The sequence below is a fragment of the Anopheles funestus genome, chromosome 3RL (genome assembly GCF_943734845.2).
Source record: "Anopheles funestus chromosome 3RL, idAnoFuneDA-416_04, whole genome shotgun sequence".
Lineage (NCBI taxonomy): Eukaryota > Metazoa > Arthropoda > Insecta > Diptera > Culicidae > Anopheles > Anopheles funestus.
The window spans coordinates 5,871,495-5,889,900 of NC_064599.1; the positions used below are offsets into that span (position 1 = coordinate 5,871,495).

General features: G+C 41.6%; 1 protein-coding gene across 2 annotated transcripts in view; it reads left to right on the forward strand.

Moving 5' to 3' along the window:
- LOC125769160 (protein grainyhead-like) overlaps positions 1-18,406 on the forward strand; it is a 174,152-nt gene that overhangs the window by 94,141 nt on the left and 61,605 nt on the right. For both annotated transcript variants that reach the window (XM_049437695.1, XM_049437694.1), the window contains exon 4: positions 18,108-18,153. In XM_049437695.1, coding sequence (XP_049293652.1) covers positions 18,108-18,153 — 46 coding nt within the window. The remainder of the gene's footprint in view (positions 1-18,107; positions 18,154-18,406) is intronic.

The window sequence follows — 18,406 nt, forward strand, 5'->3', positions numbered from 1 at the left end:
ATCGCTCGCGGTGTGTAAGATGTGTGTGTGACACCGACAAGGGGTGAGGAATGTACCGGCAAAGCAAAGGGAACGAAACTCGTGAGTTAAACAAAAAGGAAAACCATCCACGCCGGTGCGCCTAGCCGGAGCGTTTATGAAAAATTATGCATTTTAATCAGTGGGCGCCGCACGGCAGGCACAAAGAGTGCAAAAGAACATGCGAACACAGTGTTCATTACTGTTGCGCCTTTTGCGTGTATGACTGGTTGTGAGAAAAAACCGGTGAGTTCTGGTGGCTGGCAGGGCTTACCAACCATCTTTTTTTGTTGTTACTTGTCAACAAAATTTACGAAAATATGCTTTATGCAAAAGTAATTTATTTAAAGTAAAGATATCATTTGACGCTTGCCAACATAAAAAATTAAAAAATATAAATGTTTAATGTGATTGCTTAAAAACTGATAACTAGTAGAAACGAAAAACTGTCATGACAACAAGCGACGAACCTGATATTTTTTAAAAATATTCTTCCAATGCACTAAAATTAAAATTTTTCCCAAAAATTAAACATTCTTCTAAGAAACCCTTGCTTTATTTTTACTTGAAACTTTTTTTTCTCTTCTCCCCCCGGAGGCTATATGCAACATGCAAACGAACGAAGTATTATCAGATCAAAAGGGCCCACGAATTGTGTCGATTTTGTTTCGGTTTCCTTTTTGGTATTGTGTTCCCGTGTGGCCAATTGAATTTGCCCGTACCAACTTACGGCTCAATAATGCTTCCCTAAGTGACGTGCTTAAGTGGCAAAAAAATATTCTCCCGAACGTTTTCTCCACTGCTGGTTGCATGTGTTGTATTTTACTGGCGAATACCCATCCGCTTTGACAGTTGTACCGCTAGGAGAAGCACCGGGTATAATCTGATCATCCAACGGTATACAAAACTGAGCTTTCCCATTGAATTCCAAGCGATCCTTTAGCGACATGCCCGTTCCAACAGACAATGCTTCCGATTGCAATCGCAACCCAGCAGCGAACCGGGCAACCGGGTGTTGGTAACGGTGTGTTCTGTTGCTAGGAAAGCTTTTTTTGTTGCATTTGATATATCAATAAACAACCGACTTAGAACCGAGCCCCACTTGTGTGGCACGAATAGGGAAGCAGAACAACAGAAATAATGAAAAAAAAAAACACACACACACGGTTTGACACAAACACACACAGACTGTAGGCCGACTGAAGGACACCAGAAGCAACATATGCAAAATAATTGATTGTCCAGAACTGAAGTGGCGCGCTTATTTATGGTGCAGCATTCCAGTACACTGCATGGCACACCATTAGGCTAATAGTAGCTGGGAAAATGTGATTTATGCCGTTTGCATAAAAATCAGTCCCAAAAAGCGTATTTCAATTTCCCGGTAGAGTGGTGGGATTTATTTTTACCCGTATCGCCCTGGAATGGAGTACCGCTGGAGAAACATTTGCTAATAATTTTCCAACTCAAATCTCAAAATATCGTAGCGATACTATTTTGCACACATTTAATTAAACCTCGAGCATAAAGCATTAGGCAACGGTTACGATTGGTAAGTGACCAATGCGCGAATGGCGCAGAAAAAGCAGCATTACCCCTTGGGGGCTGAATACGGAATCCGGTAGAATGGTCGATTAATTAATAACTGCCACATGCGTTTCAAATCTCTGTCGGAAACACTTGCTACACTCGCGCCCTGCACACTATTCACCCCTCCGCATCGTTGCGCCAAATAAACACCTTTCAAACGCCAATCAAGCCGCTCCAATTGCTAACAGCATTTTAACTACCGATCACATCATTTGCATAAGCCTCGGTTAGATCGTTCGGTTTCGGAGAGGAAAGGAAGGAGAAAAAAATAAATAAACAACCCACCAACACTGCATGGTGTGGTTTTATGTGCTTCAAAGAAAATGTAAGATAAAATTAAAGGAAAAAAATTCACATCCCAACCAGCAGCATTTACCTTCCCGCCAGGCCAGAGGGTGACTTAATTTCATGTGCGCCATACACACTCTAATGGATTTGCGATCGAAGGGTTTGTGTGGGAAGAGGGAAGGGGGTAGGAGGTTGAAGCGCGGGACTTAAGCGCACACGAAGGGAAAGATTTATTTCCCGACACCCAGGCAGGAATGTTGATCGAATTGGGTTCGCTATTGGTTTCGGTGGCCGGGCCAACCTTGTTTATTAGGTTTTAAGATCTATGTTCTTAAGCATTTGTTGGAGAAGAGAGGGTACGACCGACCGAGGTGTATTGTGTTGGAACGAAATAAAATAATAATAAACACCGATTGCCTTTTGGCATTCTAAGCGAGGGGTTGGCATTGTTTGCATGCCATCAATCAGCTGGTTGCATTCTGGAGCTGGACATGAGCAACGAGCGTTTAGGCAGTTTTTTTGGAGCGGTATTTGCATGCCAAGGACGTTTGATTGCTCTATTGTCTGCTGAGAATTCTTTGTGGTTTGAAGAAATTTGATTCCTTGGATAATGGAATTTTAGTAAAGAGCATGTGAAAGATATAAACATGATTTTATATTTCATGAGATAAATTTCAGAAGTGGAGAAGTTTCTTATTAAACTATAATCCTTCTATTCCTATCATTTTCCAAAAAAAAATCTTATTTGTTATATTTAAAAACACTTAATTTCTGTTACGTATTTCACAACGGTGTTATTCTTCTTTTTCCTCGCAACTGGCATTAGTTGTTGAAAATTGCCCAACACATTAAATCGGTTTTCCCTTTTTCTTCTCCGTACCGAGATGCATTAAAATGCAATTGCAAGTCAATTAATTTCGCAGTAACGACCCCTGGCGCCATCCGGAGCGCTCTCTCCATCGACGAGTCCAAAATATCATTTCACACAGTCACCCGCAGAAAAAGGGACACGACGCGCGGGAAACGGTATAATTAAGGATCGGGTCGGGTAAGAATGACAATGGTCAGGCAATGAAATCAGGCACGTCCGAGACGAAATGATGATGTTAAAACACCCGGACCCGGGCCCTGTTAAGCAGACCGCAGGGTTCGTCGCCGGTGGAGTAATTAAAATCATATTCACATGAATCCGAGAACGCTGCACTTGGTGTGCAATTTTCGTATTTGCATTTTTGTCCCTTTGATCGAAACGCGTTTGATTAGAAGAATGTGGGGAAGCGTTGAGAAGAAAAGGCTCTGTAAATGGGCGCAAATTAATCGCTTGTCATTACTGCAGGTGCTTCCGTTTGACGATCTCGTTTTACGAGCCGTCGATCGGATTGCGGATGGGCTAAAACCGTTCTAGCCCCGGCCCGGACACGGTTTGTCTTTGAGAGTTTACATCCCGGGATGGTAACCAGTTTATAGGCCACTTTATATTACCCGGTTTCCCGCTTCAGAGTATCTTAAGGATCAAAATAAAATCCGATCGTACGATCGTAACTTACGGAACGCGGAGGCTCATTGTTTTGAGCTTTTGCGTCGCTCAATGTTTCGTAATAAATATTTTTCTCTCACAGCGATTTCTACTGTTTCCAATGGCTTGCAGTGTGCATAAATTTCCATTCCTCGCCCGTTTGCTCGTCCTCGTTTGCACGAGCCGTACCAACCCGAACGATCCTGTGGAGAAAATAAAAAAGAAATTAACATTCGAATGATATTTCGAGGCGATAGATTTTATACCGATCACCTTTAGACGAGCGTTTACTGTGCGGCGGTATTCGTTTTCTTCTCAGTCTCTTCTCTGTTTTCTTTTTCGCATAGTTTTTTATTTTTATTTTCCCAGTACCGCATCTTCATCGTCGAAATCGTATGATAACTCACGTGGACAGCTTTTGCTTCACACGAGCTTCGAGACGATTTTGTTTGTTAACGAGCATGACATCGATTGTTTCGGTCAGGTGATTTTGGGATTGATTTTGCTTTTTCTTCCAAACAAAACACTCACACTTCAGAAGTTTTTGTTGTTGTTTTTGAATTTAGTTTAAAGTGTGCATGTGTCCAAAAAATAAAACTTCTCTATGAAGTGAATCAATGTTCGAGAAACATTCGTAGCGAAATTTGATCTTTTCTGGTATTTAATCACGCAGAGTGAAGTCCATACAGATGGACAGCATCTTCCGACTGCTGTATAAATTGGAAATTTATGATTCTGTTCAAGGTCGCACGGAATGCCAAACAGGCCCATACATCAAAAACTAATGTGCCCGATCCGACAGGGCTGCGGGAAATAAAACTGAGAATATCGGACCAAAACTATTGGGATTTTGATTTTGCAAAATTTGAATGAAATCATAAAATGATAATGATGATTGGTCTGCAGTTTGAAATGTTAAGCTAAGGAAACAGAACTAATTTTCGAACATTACTAAACTAAATTTAATGATTGTATCAAATTTTAATAATGCTTTTTAACCTTTACTGAAGTGTACTTTTAATATCTCACAGCCGATGTTTGCTATTAAAATTTCTTAAAAATATCGATAAACCTGAAAACTCTTCTAACATCAGGAACCATCAAGCAAAAGCATTAGAAAAGCACAATAACACCTAAATCAATTTCTCATCGATCAAAATGCTTTGACCGATAATCAAGCTAAAACTGTAACTTTCTAGCCGAACAACATTGCAAGCTCAAAATGGGTTGCACAGCACTTCCCTCATCCACGAATCCCGTGCGATTACAGCTACACGACTTAATCACACTCCTGTTCGCCATCCCCCCCCCACCCCCCTTCCTTCCACCCTTTCATGTGTTCACCTACACGTGGCAAACTGTTTGTGGCAAATCACCCCCGACACGAGCGCGCAACTAAATTGCCGCATGCATGTCGATGGTGGTCACCCCGATGTAAAGTGTCAGGTGGCCACCCTTACCGAAGCCCGATGGTGGGGACGATCTCTATGGCCGTGGGGCGTGGTTGTGATCGTAGGGTGGTAGACCGTGCGCTGTGCCGCGGGGATAAATGGCAAACATGGCGCTGATTTACGGTCAGCTCGTGGAAAAATTAATAGCACCCGGGAGGAATTAGCATACAAATAAAAATTGTTTTACATATTATTAGCGATACTTAGTGTGGTTGCTGGTGATCGTTTCGATCCGTGTTGCTGTTTTTTTTTCTCTCGTTCGATCAAGCTGGACACAAACCTCGTATAAGTAGGGAGACAGGGCATTTGATTGGACACTTGAGATGTGGAGTGTTTGAATGGTGTAGCTTTCCTTTAGTGGATGAAAGCAAATCACCCTGGCTAGTGTCGTTTATGATTAGGTTAATTTCATGCTTTTTTTTCCTTCTTCATGTTTCTTTTCAATGTTTTTGGTTGTGTTATTGTACTGGTTTATGGTGAGTTCAACAAGCTTATAAAATGTTTCATAATTGCTAGGGTTCGTTTCTTGCTGCTTGTTTTAAATTAGATTATTGACATTTTTTTGCAGAACTTCTTTATATTTAACACCATTTTTTCAAATCAAATTATTCAAAACCAGTTTTTTCCATATGTTCCATTTATAAAGTAGTTCAACCATCTCGGCGGAATAAAGTTTATTTGAAATTTGACACTCTCACAAATTGTGCCTCACTTATGAGTGAGTGTTGAGTTGCTGTCAGAGCAAAATCGTTCGTTTCCCTTCTCACCAAGCGCAAGAAAAAAAGGAAAGCTTCCTTTCATTGCTTCAATGTGAAAGGATTTGATAAAAAGTGAACAACGAATTGTGACAATTTCGACGAGGCGTCATCACCCAAAACAAACGGCAGCTTCCCCGTGAGCGTGCATCTTTTCCTGACGGGACGCAATGGCTTGTTATTCTTTCATTCCTTTATCAAAATACAGTTCCGCATGCATAGATATGCAAATGAATCGGCAAAACCATGCCGCTACTGCACGGAACAGTTCTCCCTTCTTCTGCCGAAAGGATGTGAACAGCGTTTCTTGTTGCTATGCTTAAGGTAGCAGGGGCTACGAGTACGGCGAGACGAAAGTGTACATTGTTTTGGTCGGCTAGGATACGCACGATCGACTTCCGCTGTTGGGTTTTTGTGTGCCATCGTCAGTAGGGGCGCGTATAAGACGTATTTCTTTGGACACACACACAAATGCAGGGTGTTGTACGTCGAGTTTAAAACTGCCAAGGTAGATGTGTTTCTTCGCAATGGGGAACAAACGTAGAAGAATTCATAATGTGAAACATTTCACACCTCTAAATTTTTGATCCTTTTGTGGTAAATTACGAATTTTCTTAAATAGCATAGAAGTCTTTTAATTGTGGCATATGCTACGCATGACTGTAATGGTTTCGTTTTCTGTGATTGTTAATTCGATGGGATTCTTACCGTTTACTAACAAATATCTCCAAACCTCGCGCTTCAATCCGTTTCCGTTTTTCAACCAATCTACAAACGACTTCAACAGACGTCGAATGCAAACAGCATCGCATCAAACCGACTCACCGATGGCGGGCGATCCGTCACCGGTGCATACCGGTGCCGACAGCAGTAATATCATACATCTGGCCACTAGCAGTGCCGCCAACACACCAATCACATACGCGCGGTAAGCTAAACACGCGAGGTTCGCTATGTGATATGAGCAAGCGACGAACCCCCAAGCGAATCGACAGCCACAACCCAAATCGGTACAACCTCTTTGCAGGTACTATGATCAACAGTCTCCACTCGGGACGAACATCATCGGTGGTCCCGGTGGCCATCCGGTATCGTCCGGCAGTCCGGTGGAAGATACGGGCGTTACCGATCCATCGATCTCACCCTCGCTGAACCTCATTCAGCAACACCATCAGCAGCATGAACACCACCACCAGCAGCACGAACATCATCACCAGGAGCAGGACCACCATCACCAGCAGCAGCAGCAACAAATTCATCAGCTGCAAAATAACAATGGCACCTTCGTGTACGAGTACTACAAACTCCCGGAGAAGGACGCCTTACAGTGGAGGTATATAAATGCAACAAACACAACCGCAAAACGGGCGTTCGGTGCCACCCAATTTCAATTGTTTCCAGTTGTCCAGCTACGAAAGGAAAGTCTTGGGGACCACCCAATCGCATGCTCCGGGGTTGGCCGCCCTGAAGACGCGCTTGTCCTGCGTGGAGCCGTTTGCTGTGCCTTATCATGCATATTCTCTATGGCAGCGGAAAGGCCAGATTGGGCTAGCCCGATTGGGCATTGTTGTGGAAGCTTGTGGCAGATAAGGATCGGGAGCAGGGATGTGCACTTAAATGGCTTACTCTGCTTATCGATTGCAATCCATTATTCATTGCGGTCGCCACAGATCGAGTGCTTCCGCTTCTGGAATGTGCGACCGTGTGGTATGTGCAGATGTGGTGGATTTCCGTTAGGCGATGTAATTGTTTTATTTCATGCAATTAAACGTATTCCAAGCTATCAGTAAAGGTTATCGTAAAATCAGTTTACTGTGTGTTTGAATAGGCTAAAAGTTCAGTTCAGACAATATGCTGGAAACTTTTGATCTTATTTTTCGTTTTGAATGAATGACTTTGAATTTCTATTAAGAAGATTCGGAAATCTTCAAAGATTAGTTTTGAACGTTTTTTAATCTTCAAGTATTATTAATTCTTCAGGCATTTAAGACTATTAAGATATTTATGAATCTTCAGCCATTCTTGTATCTTCATATATTCGCGAATTTCCAGGGCTTTTTCATGAAACTTGGAAGATTCATTAATTCTACGCAAGTAGTCTCATAATTTGAATGCCTTCTCACTAACAATGAATATGAATGACACTTTTCAAAAGATTCAAAACACTAATTTCATCCATTATGCCACCACAAACAGTGATGGTGCGAATTAAGTTTTATATTTAGCACAAATATGCATTCCTTCCTTCCCTAGAAAAAAAAACCCCAAGAATTGCTCTTCCTACAAATTGCTACAGCAAACAGCAAGCTCTCGCCACGAGAAACACGCAGAATGTTTGCCGTCATGTTTCGCACTTACCGTTGCACACACCATTGCACGCACCTCTTAGCACCTATTCCTATTTTTATCTGCTTTTCCCCAATCCCGCAGCAGCAACGCATAAATATCGAACGCAAATAAATCATCAATATTCCTTAACCGAAACCAACACCATCACCTTCAACACACATCTTAATCGAAATCGAACGGCACTGGCTCTGGGATGTGAAGGTGAGATTTTATGCTCATCCATCACCTGTCAACCCAACCTACCTGGGGGCCCCCAGGCGCCAACGCCTTTCGAACGTATGTACGCGGGGTGGTTATTGTCCCACATACACCGATCGACAAAAAAAAAGGTGCAAAACAATACGCACAATACGCCCGGTGCGAAAGCGGCCGCCGAGCCTGATCACACTCCGTCCGTTCATTATGTTCTCGTCATCGGTCGCATCCGAAAAAGGGGTGCGCACGCGTGCAACCGATGACCTTACAGCATCGGCAACATAACGGCAAAGGAATAGCAACACACGAAAAAAAAGGTTTAATGTGTGTAGATCCTTCCAATACCAAAACTGGCCAATTGTTGCAGCGTCTCAACTTTCCTCCGCTTCATCCCACCTTCTTGGAGTTTTTTTATTCATGTCAAATTGTTATTTAAATATTTTTTTTGTACTCTACACAACACCACATCGCACCTGTATGAAAGGAATGGCGGATTCTTCTACTTTTGGGGTGGAATTTGACCAGCGGTACAGATGGGAAAAGCGGGGTTTAACAACAGAAATAACAGTTATTCCTTATTCGCGGTATCTTTTACCTGGGGTCTCTATCCGCTGTTTTAAGGCCACATCCACACAAGAGAAGCGCGATCGTTCGAACCTTGTCCTCTACCCGTTGCGCTTAACTTTTATCTATTGCGCTTGCACGTCTCGCGTACATAACGGGTGATCAAGTTGACGGCTGATATCTACATTTATATTTCCTCGATCAGCACATGCAAACGCACGCGTTCCTTAGCGCCCACCCATTGCGAAGCAACAAAAAAAAGCACGGTCCACCCACTAGCGCACATACGCGTACAGTTTTGCACCGAATTGCATCGGTCTCTGCGCGGGAATCGTTTTGCGCACGGTCCGTTATGAGCGAGTCGATTATGCCGCTGGCAACACGAGAGGCTTTGTGTACGGGTGTTGGCGGGAAAATATTGTGCCGAGATGAAAACAAACCGATCAAAGGGAAGTGTATCGTTTCCTATGAAAGACCCAGAAGCTGGTGGGATAACATTTTCTCGGGCTGGTCGTGGCCTTTGTAGCGCACACAAATATTATTTTTAATCCAATGTGGGAAGAAAGACTCATAAACCTTTTTTTTTTTGGTGGATTGCGTGGGTGGACGAGAAATTTATAGCGATAAACAGTGTTTTGGGAATTGAAATTCTGTAATGATCAATACATAAACATTTTACAGGTATATCAATTTATTGTGCTTAATTAAATAATTTAGTAATTTGTTTATCGATATTTAAAAATACTTATTTAAAGAGTGTTAATCATCACCAAAAATATAGTATTTTCTGAAAATAATATTTCATTTTAACGTAGTAACATTAATATTTGCCCTTCCGAACGCGGTAACATTCATCATTTAAGCGTCCACCCTGACTGTAAATGGTTTTACAGATATCAGTTTTTTTCCCTATACACATTCTGGTCTCTCCAACCATGCTTAGAATTCCCTTTTCAAGCGACAGTGAATTTATTGCACACCTTAAGATTTGCTTTTTCGGTAAAAGGACACCATTTAATCAATAACAGCCTGCTAAAGCATCGTCCAAATTCGGCTTCCCTTTAGCGCGGGGAAGTGTTTCTGTGTCTCTGTGCTGAGCATGCAGACGAGCGAGCAACCCCGCGAAGTACTTAATCACCCAAAACACCCTTCCGTGGCGTGGCCGTGGCGAATGGATTCTGCTCGCACCGTATCACAATCGCCGTACGCTTAGAAGCTCGCCAACACCGATCGATTGCGAACGGATGGTGGATGAATAAATTACCGAACGGATGAAAAATATTGATTTATACTCCAGCAGGAGCCAGAAAATGTTGAGCTCCATCCAACACCGGGCAACGGAATGGCAACGGAAGCGAGAAGCGACAAATAATGCCACGGTTGGCAGTTGGACCCTGCCAGGGATGTTTCACTGGAAGAGTGTGAATAATTGGTAAAGATCGTGGCCATGTGGCGTTCGATTCACGGCCCAACGGTGATCCTAGAACTGTGCGCAAGGAAATCTAAACAGAGAAAAAAAATGGAAAACAAGCTCTTTGGCTGCCTTCGTGGAGTTATCAGGTTTTTGTCTCCAAAAAATCACCTTCGACACGCTTACGGAGCGAAAGAGCTATACCCTCGACGAATTCCAAATGAAGCATCCTATGCTGTTATGTACGAGGGAAACTGTCAAACAACCACCGATTACCTTCGCTGGCAGCAAAGAAAAAAAATAATTTTTAATCCAATAAATTAAAAATCCTCCTCCCCACGAAATACCCAAAATAAAAAGCACAAAAAAAGAAGACACATTCCGGACCGATACCGAGCGTTTAGTGATGAGAACAAGGTACGAAGAAAGTGATGCTAAAGCGAGGTGAAAAATGTCGAAGAAAGTAAATGAAATGGAAATCGAGCAGCGATGAATTGGAGATAAAAAAAAACATAGAACTAAAGGGAAGAAATAATAAAAAGGGATGTAATGCATCCTTCAGGTTAGAAGATGTTGAAAGAGTATAAAAAAGCAACAGAGGTGCATATCTTACCACTTTGTTAATAAAGTTTAACTCTTAAAAACACATTATTCTTTTTTCCATACCATTCGAGCAGATGATCAGAAAAATGGAAAGGACAAGAGATAAAGATTGAAAGTGTGACATTACACTCATTTCCTTTTCTGGGATAAATATTTGTAAGAGTTTTCGACATGAAAAACATAAAGTTATACAGTATTTAAGGATTTGTGTCAAATCGATGAGTTTTGTTTGCGGAATAGTGAAACGTCATGCAAACAAAGCTCATTTTTTTATTTCAAATTCCATGCTAGATGCTTAACCTTCATTAAGCGATCTACAGCCAGACAAAAGCGCCAAAAAAGGGAAGTTAAGGCAAAACAATGCGATGAACCAGATCGAATTCTACAAAAAAATAACCACGACAAATCAATAAGCCGACAAACCGAAGCATCGACATATCCGTGTTGGAAATCGTACCACAATAGCGGCAGAAAATATTTTAATTCGAATTAAAAGCGAACGCACGAGAGAGGTGACATAAATTAGAAATTAGGCATAATCAACCGCGAACAACCGTGGCTGAGGGCGATGTGAACCAAATGTGTTTTCTTTTTTTCTTTTGGTTTTTGGTTCCGATCACGATCGCTAACGGGGAGAATGTTTGACGATAGCAAATGCTCCCGTATAAATGTTAACCATTATTCGATCGGTATGTTCTGATGAGTTCGATGGATATCATTTAGTTTTATTCAAGGATACCCATTCAAACGTGAATGAATTGATAGACAAATTTAAATTGAAAGCTTAAACTTCTTCTAGTTTATTTGGCTGGCTTACACACGAATGTCTAAAAGAATTAAGTTAATTAATGAATTTACATATTCCAGTTGAGAGTAATCTTTGATAACAAAATCAAGGAGAACCTAATAACATTAATTTAAAAATTAGCAACACCTTCTTAAAACTAAGTACCAATTATTAAAAATATTACTAAAAGCAGTGCTTGATTTAATTTTGTTTCAAAAAAACTTATCTCCAACATCCTTTGTATCGTACAATGGTTAAACTAGCAAACCACGAAACAAAAGAGAAGACAATATTTTGAAAGGAAATGATAAGCTGGAAGCGTCTCTAACTTTTAATAACAAAAGTATCTCGTTTAATTCAAAAATCGGACTAATAATCAAATCACCGTTATGCAATCGTAAAAAAAGACCTTTGTTTGGTAAAATGGTTTCCATCCCAATCTTCCTTCCATAAATCCATAATATCCCCAAAACGCAGCTTGGATCAAACAAAACGATACCAATCTAGGTAGGGGTGCAGCCGAAGATCATAAAACGAAACCACCATGTGATACAACAAAGGCGCTCAAACAAACCTGACACAATTTCGATCGGACACCGGTTCGTTGTGTGAAAAGATGAAATGAGCAATTCAAAGTTCCGTAGTCCCGGCGAACATTGTTGTGTAAAATTTCTCCTTTATCGGTTTCGACCCACCGAAGCTGCAAATAGGCGTGAGACATTTGTTCCAATTAAGAAATGCTTCTGCTACCCAACGCGCTGTGAACCCCATCGGAATAACTTCCCGCGCTGGAAATGAGGAGACATTCTTCACTGTCCCTCGCTTAATAGAAGCAGGCAATCGGTAGCAAAAAGGAAATCCATTCTAAATACGCCTGTATGCAAAGATTGCGGTAGCGAAAAGGGTTGTGTGAGGTTTTGTTTCACAAATTCACAATTAATCGGGGGCTGCGTACAGCAGCCCGAACGGACTAACGATCAAACCCTTTCAACTTCCTACGAAATGACAGCGGCTTTACGGTGAGCTGAAACGATCGAAAAAGATGTTTATCGGCAATGCATTGAACAGCAGAAGCGCAATCGAGTAGGAGGAGAACCCTGCGGTTCGTTATTCATCCCTTTCGAAGGGGGTCTAAACACGGGTGCCCTCCAGGGAAGGTGGAAAGAGACCTCAGTGGCATAGATAATCGTTCGTTTGTTTTCCTTGTGTTTTTTGCGATTTATATCTCTGCTCATCCCTAGCAGCAGTAGGGCATATTAGAAAGGTGAGGTTCGTCGCTTGCTTCCAACTGCTCCCACAGTGTGTGTAAAGTCTTTTGTCACTGTCGATTAAAATTTTAATACTAACAATCGTTTCAAAGGAAACGGAATATGGCATGTGAGGTGGGAACTTGGCTTTAATTGTTGACTTTTGTTTCATTAATTTTTTTTTCTTATAACAAACGGTCAACAGGTAAACGATTATCATTTTAACTTTAAAAAGCCGAGAGAGAAGTCAATAGAAAATGAAGTGGTAATGTAGAAAATAGACACTATGCAATTAGCCTGCGGAAGAAAAAAAACCGCGAAGACATTAGATTTGAATGAAAATAGACACGTATGCAGCCCATTTCTGAGGCTAACGGACTTTTGCTTTAAATCAGCGTCTACTTGATTCCGGCTTAAAGCAGCGCTATCGCATCCAAGATACGGTCTGCTACCAGCTTTCCAAGCAGAACAGACACACCGCATCATGTCACCTGCAGACATGGAAAGTATTTCACAATCCTTTCGCATCGCTTCCTGCTGCTTCGATCGCTCCCAAGTGCGGTGGCAAAGTAGAGCAGAAGGTGGAATATGAAGGAAAACAAGACAATGGTTTGGAAAAATATGATAGATAGCGCTCGAGACAGCAGCACATCCACGACTAATCATATTATCCCGAAATTCTTCCGATTCCAGCGAACCGTAATGGACAGAGCTGAAAGGAAATGGGGGAAGTTTTGATCCCTCCTGGCCACTTTAAATCTTCCTTTTTTCGTCTTTGCTTCCGTTGGTCCGAGCATGCCGACACTGCTGAGTTCTCGGTAGCGAACCGACTTGATTTGGTTAATGTTTTTTCTCCACCCCGTAGCTAAATAGATAAAACAAATGCCATACGCGTAGCGTCTGCTACTGTGGATTAACTCAAACCGGGCCACACCTTATTCGGTGGAGAGTTGTTATTTCTTGCTCCCGTTGAGTTCGGCGGAACAACAATCATCCCCCCCCCCGGGGGTGGTTTTCAATCTTACCGTTGATGTATTTACGTTGTTTCGTGATGGAACCTAATCCAAGCTGACATGTGCTGTTGAGTGAAGGAAACTTGAGTTTAGCATTCTTATCTGTAAACCATATGATAGAGCACTTGGTAGGAGAAATGCTAGAAAAAGGAAGGATTTCAATTTTTAAACCAATATTAATGAATTGAATGTTTTGAAACAAAAATGTTCATTTTAAGAAAATTTTGTTCTTAACGTAGGAACTGTGGAAGGTTAATGGATTTGTCGAAACATTTTTTTCTAATTAAATCCTTTAAATCATTCCTTTACATTCCAATAATCCAATCACATTCACTAACGAATCTCTGTAAATCTCCCTAAAGCAAAAGAACGCTCCCTAAAATCCTTCCAACATTCCCTTACAACAACTTCGTGGATTGGAACAGGAGCACTTTCTTCTGCTCATTATTATTTATTATTTCCGAATTGTTATGATTAGACGTGCAGCAAGAAAAAAAAGGATCTGGCACTGGAAAACGCACCTTACAGCCGAATGCAAGGAAAATGTTTTACCTTCGCGCCCCTTTGCACATGTGTGGCTTGGGTGATTGAGGATTTATTTTTCTTTCAGCTTACAGCTTGCGTTCTAGCGTTGTTGGAACCCATTTCATTCTGCTTTGCATCGGAAAATGGTTGCGAACGGATCATGCACACAAGGCGCATTACGCGAACAGACAGGGTGGAGGGTAAAGGCATAATTTATAGCCACCCAGAGGCAGATCGGTCTCCCGTGTCCTGAGATCGCGCACTGCCGCTACTTTGATACGACGATACGGGACTCCTGTTTCGGTGCACGATGTAATTTCCACCGCACAACGGTAGAAATATCGTCTGCAACGAGGATCGCTTTCAAATCCCAGATTAATTTCCTTTCATTATTCCGTCCGATACCGACGGTCGATTTATCGCTCTTCCGTCCCGCTTTCTCCTTGTCTGGGAGTTTAGCTTTTATCTCGTTCCAAAGGCGCAAACGTAATCTTGAAAGAATTTTAACGCATAGACATCTACTCCCCGAAACCTTGAGAACCTTATGTGGCAATGTGATTGCTTGACAACTTGACTACCGTATTGGATGTTTTTTCCCTTTTCAGTCAAACAACAACCGACAACGTTAAACGTCACAACAATCAAAGTATTTTTTTTCTTTGCTGTTGATTATTAAGGGAGGTTCGTTAGTGGTTTAATTTTTAAATTTCTACAAACTGACTGAGTGTTGACATCGTCGATGTCGATCGTCGTTAATTGTTAGAAGTTTTACATTATTAAAAAATAAGTTCTATTATTGATTTCGTTTTGAGCGTTAAATTTTCTTTTCAGTATTAAAATCTTTATATTATTATTACACAGAAACGTGGCCTAACTTTTTAAAAATAAATTTCTCACCGATGTTTGAGGATATCCTTCTATCCTGTTAGGGTCACTTGTCGGTACGATAACGCGACTTTATGACCCACTTCCTGTACGCATTCCCGTCTGACACAGTCTTGCATACGATGCGAAACAAACGACGCATTTATGGTCGTCCGCCAGAGATTCGGACAAGTCGTCACCAAAAAATGGGCGACAATTACAAGACCACTCTATGGGCTATAAACAACCCACCAGCGTCCCTTTTGCTCGATGCAAAAATGGTTGAACGGATGTGCCAGCGGTCTCAACCTTTTCGAACTGAGAATGGTCCGAAGAGCTAATTAATGGTCTTATATTTTTGACGTCCTACTCGTAGTCGAATTTTGATTGAAAGATGTTACCTTACTCTTGGTTGGAAAAACTTACTCTTGGTAAAGCTGTTGATGTTTGTTAATATCATTTGATAAGTTAACATCAGTTGATAATTTTTTTGTCGGTTTTTTTTTAATTTTTCTTGATCTTATTTTTCAGTTAAAGTTGTTCAACGCCAATATCTTATATGATTAGTTCCCACAGAGGAAAAATAAAATCATGAATAATTTATAATATTTCACGCTTAACGTTCCTCGCAACGGGTCCCCAACCAATAATGAACAAATGCAACCGCAAGTCATAAAATAGAAGCGGAAATGTTTCACCACACTAAAAGTAAAACACCACATCGTTCAATCCGTACTAAAATCTTTCAACTAACAATAGCAAACCATACCGAATGTAACGAAAATAAGGCTAACGTTCGGCTTACGGCCCGTTTGGCGTTTATTTCCAACACGCAACTGTTGGTTTTATACCCTCGGAGACAGGTTAATTCACCGTCACCGCTGGGCGGTGGTATGTTGTAAACCGTTTTATAACCATATAACGTTCTACCCTCTTCGTGGGGATCGCTCTGCACTGCGCCGTATCTGATGCGTTCATAATCGAATTTCTCTCGATCAATCGCAAAACCCCCATTCCGGGCCGCCATTTAAATACCGTACATTTTACACCAATAAATACGTTTTTTTGGGGGGCTATTTTTTCTTTCTTTATCATTCCAATCGTTCTGTGTTTTTTTTTCTTTGGACACACGAGAGCACATAAAAATATTTACGATCGCTCCAGATATCGCGCAAGATTGTACTTTTGTTGTTATTGTTTGGTGTCAATAAAAATGCAACGCTTGGAGAATGAAATGATCTTGCGGAGAGATCCAACAACACAACAACCAATAACCCTACACCACATTTGGGAGTCTTTGAATATATGCCAGAAAGTCCCTCACGAAACACCTCGAGAAAGGGTGCCAGAGCATCAAAAAAGGGTACGAAAACGATCGATTCTGTCCTCTGTTTTACGATCAATCAGTTGGTGAATCTCTCATAGTTTTCTTCCCTTTTTGTCTGAGAAGCAATATTGGGTACTTTTCGAAGGTATCAGCAGACGGTCTTTGGTAAGGAAGAGACAGGAGGTTTTTATTATGATTTTATGTAAATTGAATCTGCCGAATTTTTTATGATGTCTCCCTCCCGAACCGATCAAGCGCGCCCGGCAGAGTGCGATTTGCGTCAGCTGGTTCACTTTGTTCGTAGGCTGTTGGATTTAAACGCTCAAAACTTAATTAGCTCCACAAAATGTTCCACGATCTTCAGCGGCATTAAAGGGAAGAATGGGGGGCCTGCAAGGGCGCGAGCTCGTTGGAGTTTTGCTCGTAAAAAAAACCCTTATTCCACTCGGATTTGCTCCAAATTTGATGAAATTTCATTATAAACCGTATGCAGCAGAAGATTCTCCATCCGTTTTGTCGTACTCCGATTCGATGCAACAAGTGTCACTGACGGCAAGAGTCACAGCTCGTGATACGTGTTGAGCAACGAAACAGAATGAACGGCTATAAAAGCATAAATGTTTATGATCCTTCTCAACGAGGTTGTTTGCTACCCCGAAACCCCAACAACACCATCCCCCCTCTCTCCGACATTTTCTTGTTTCATTTTTGAAGCCATCGGCTTTCACCGACAGAGGATGCGTTCACACTGCCAAATGATAAATATTTTAATTACATTTATAAAACTAGCACACACGTGGTGGATTTGACAAACGGTTGGAAGCATGGTGGTTGAGACCCAACCCCTTCAAACGGATAATGGGCAGAGTGTTTTTCATTGATAATCGTCACCCGGCACAAATGTAGTTTTTGTGGAGAGATTTATTTTCACCGAGAAGCGAAGACCATTGGGGCGTAGTTTCCGGCTAAAGTATGTTTTAAAGACGATTGTGCAAAGTGCAGCTATGTGCCGGCAAATACGCATAACAAGCTTTAAGGGGTAAAATATACGCAGACGCGTGAATTTAATGTTGCTCGTGTCGCATTCATTTACGAGCTGACGAGCTGATTTGCTCGAACGGGCGGCTACAGGAATAATAACAGGAAACATTTTCCCCAACCCGAAGGGAAAAGAGGGGTAACGAAGGTGGCGAAAATAAAAACAAGCAAAGCAACGAGGTTTAATGTTCCCCAACAGCGAAGCAAATGAATATTTCGACATAATAATCTCACACAATTTATGACACACTCCATTTTCAGCAGTTGCTGCCACACAACCGCCCCATTTCAGCTCATCTCTAATGAAAAATGTTATTTGCTTTTATTTATTTCTTTTCCGGTTACGCTCCTGCGACGTTCGTATGCGTATCGTGAAATGCACTTGCACCCGACGCACTCACACTCGTCCGAACGATGACAACGATGAATGACGGCGCTGAATGATGCTGATGACGATCGCTTTACGCCGCCTTCCGATGCTTCTGCACAATGTCGTAATGTCGCGTCCACGGCGCTAATTATCTTTCGCTTTGCACCTCTAAACACATTTGCAACCCCCGTTGTAGCACCAACGCTGGCGCAAAGCTTAATGGACAGACACTGCAAGCAATGGTATGTTATTTTGAATTTATTATTTTTTTAAAGTATTTATTCACACGGACGGTCGATTTTCGGAAAGGAAAATCGTATCAATCGCGCAAAACAAACCCTAAGCCACTCACGCATATGAGTGACCGATCATGAGGGAACTCATGAAGTTGTAGTTTTGTTTGAAATGGAAAAGTGGGCGTGTTTAATCGTCCGCGTGGTGGAATGAGTGAGCGAGTACAGCAAATGAGTTTCTTGTTTCGTCCTCATGCTAGAA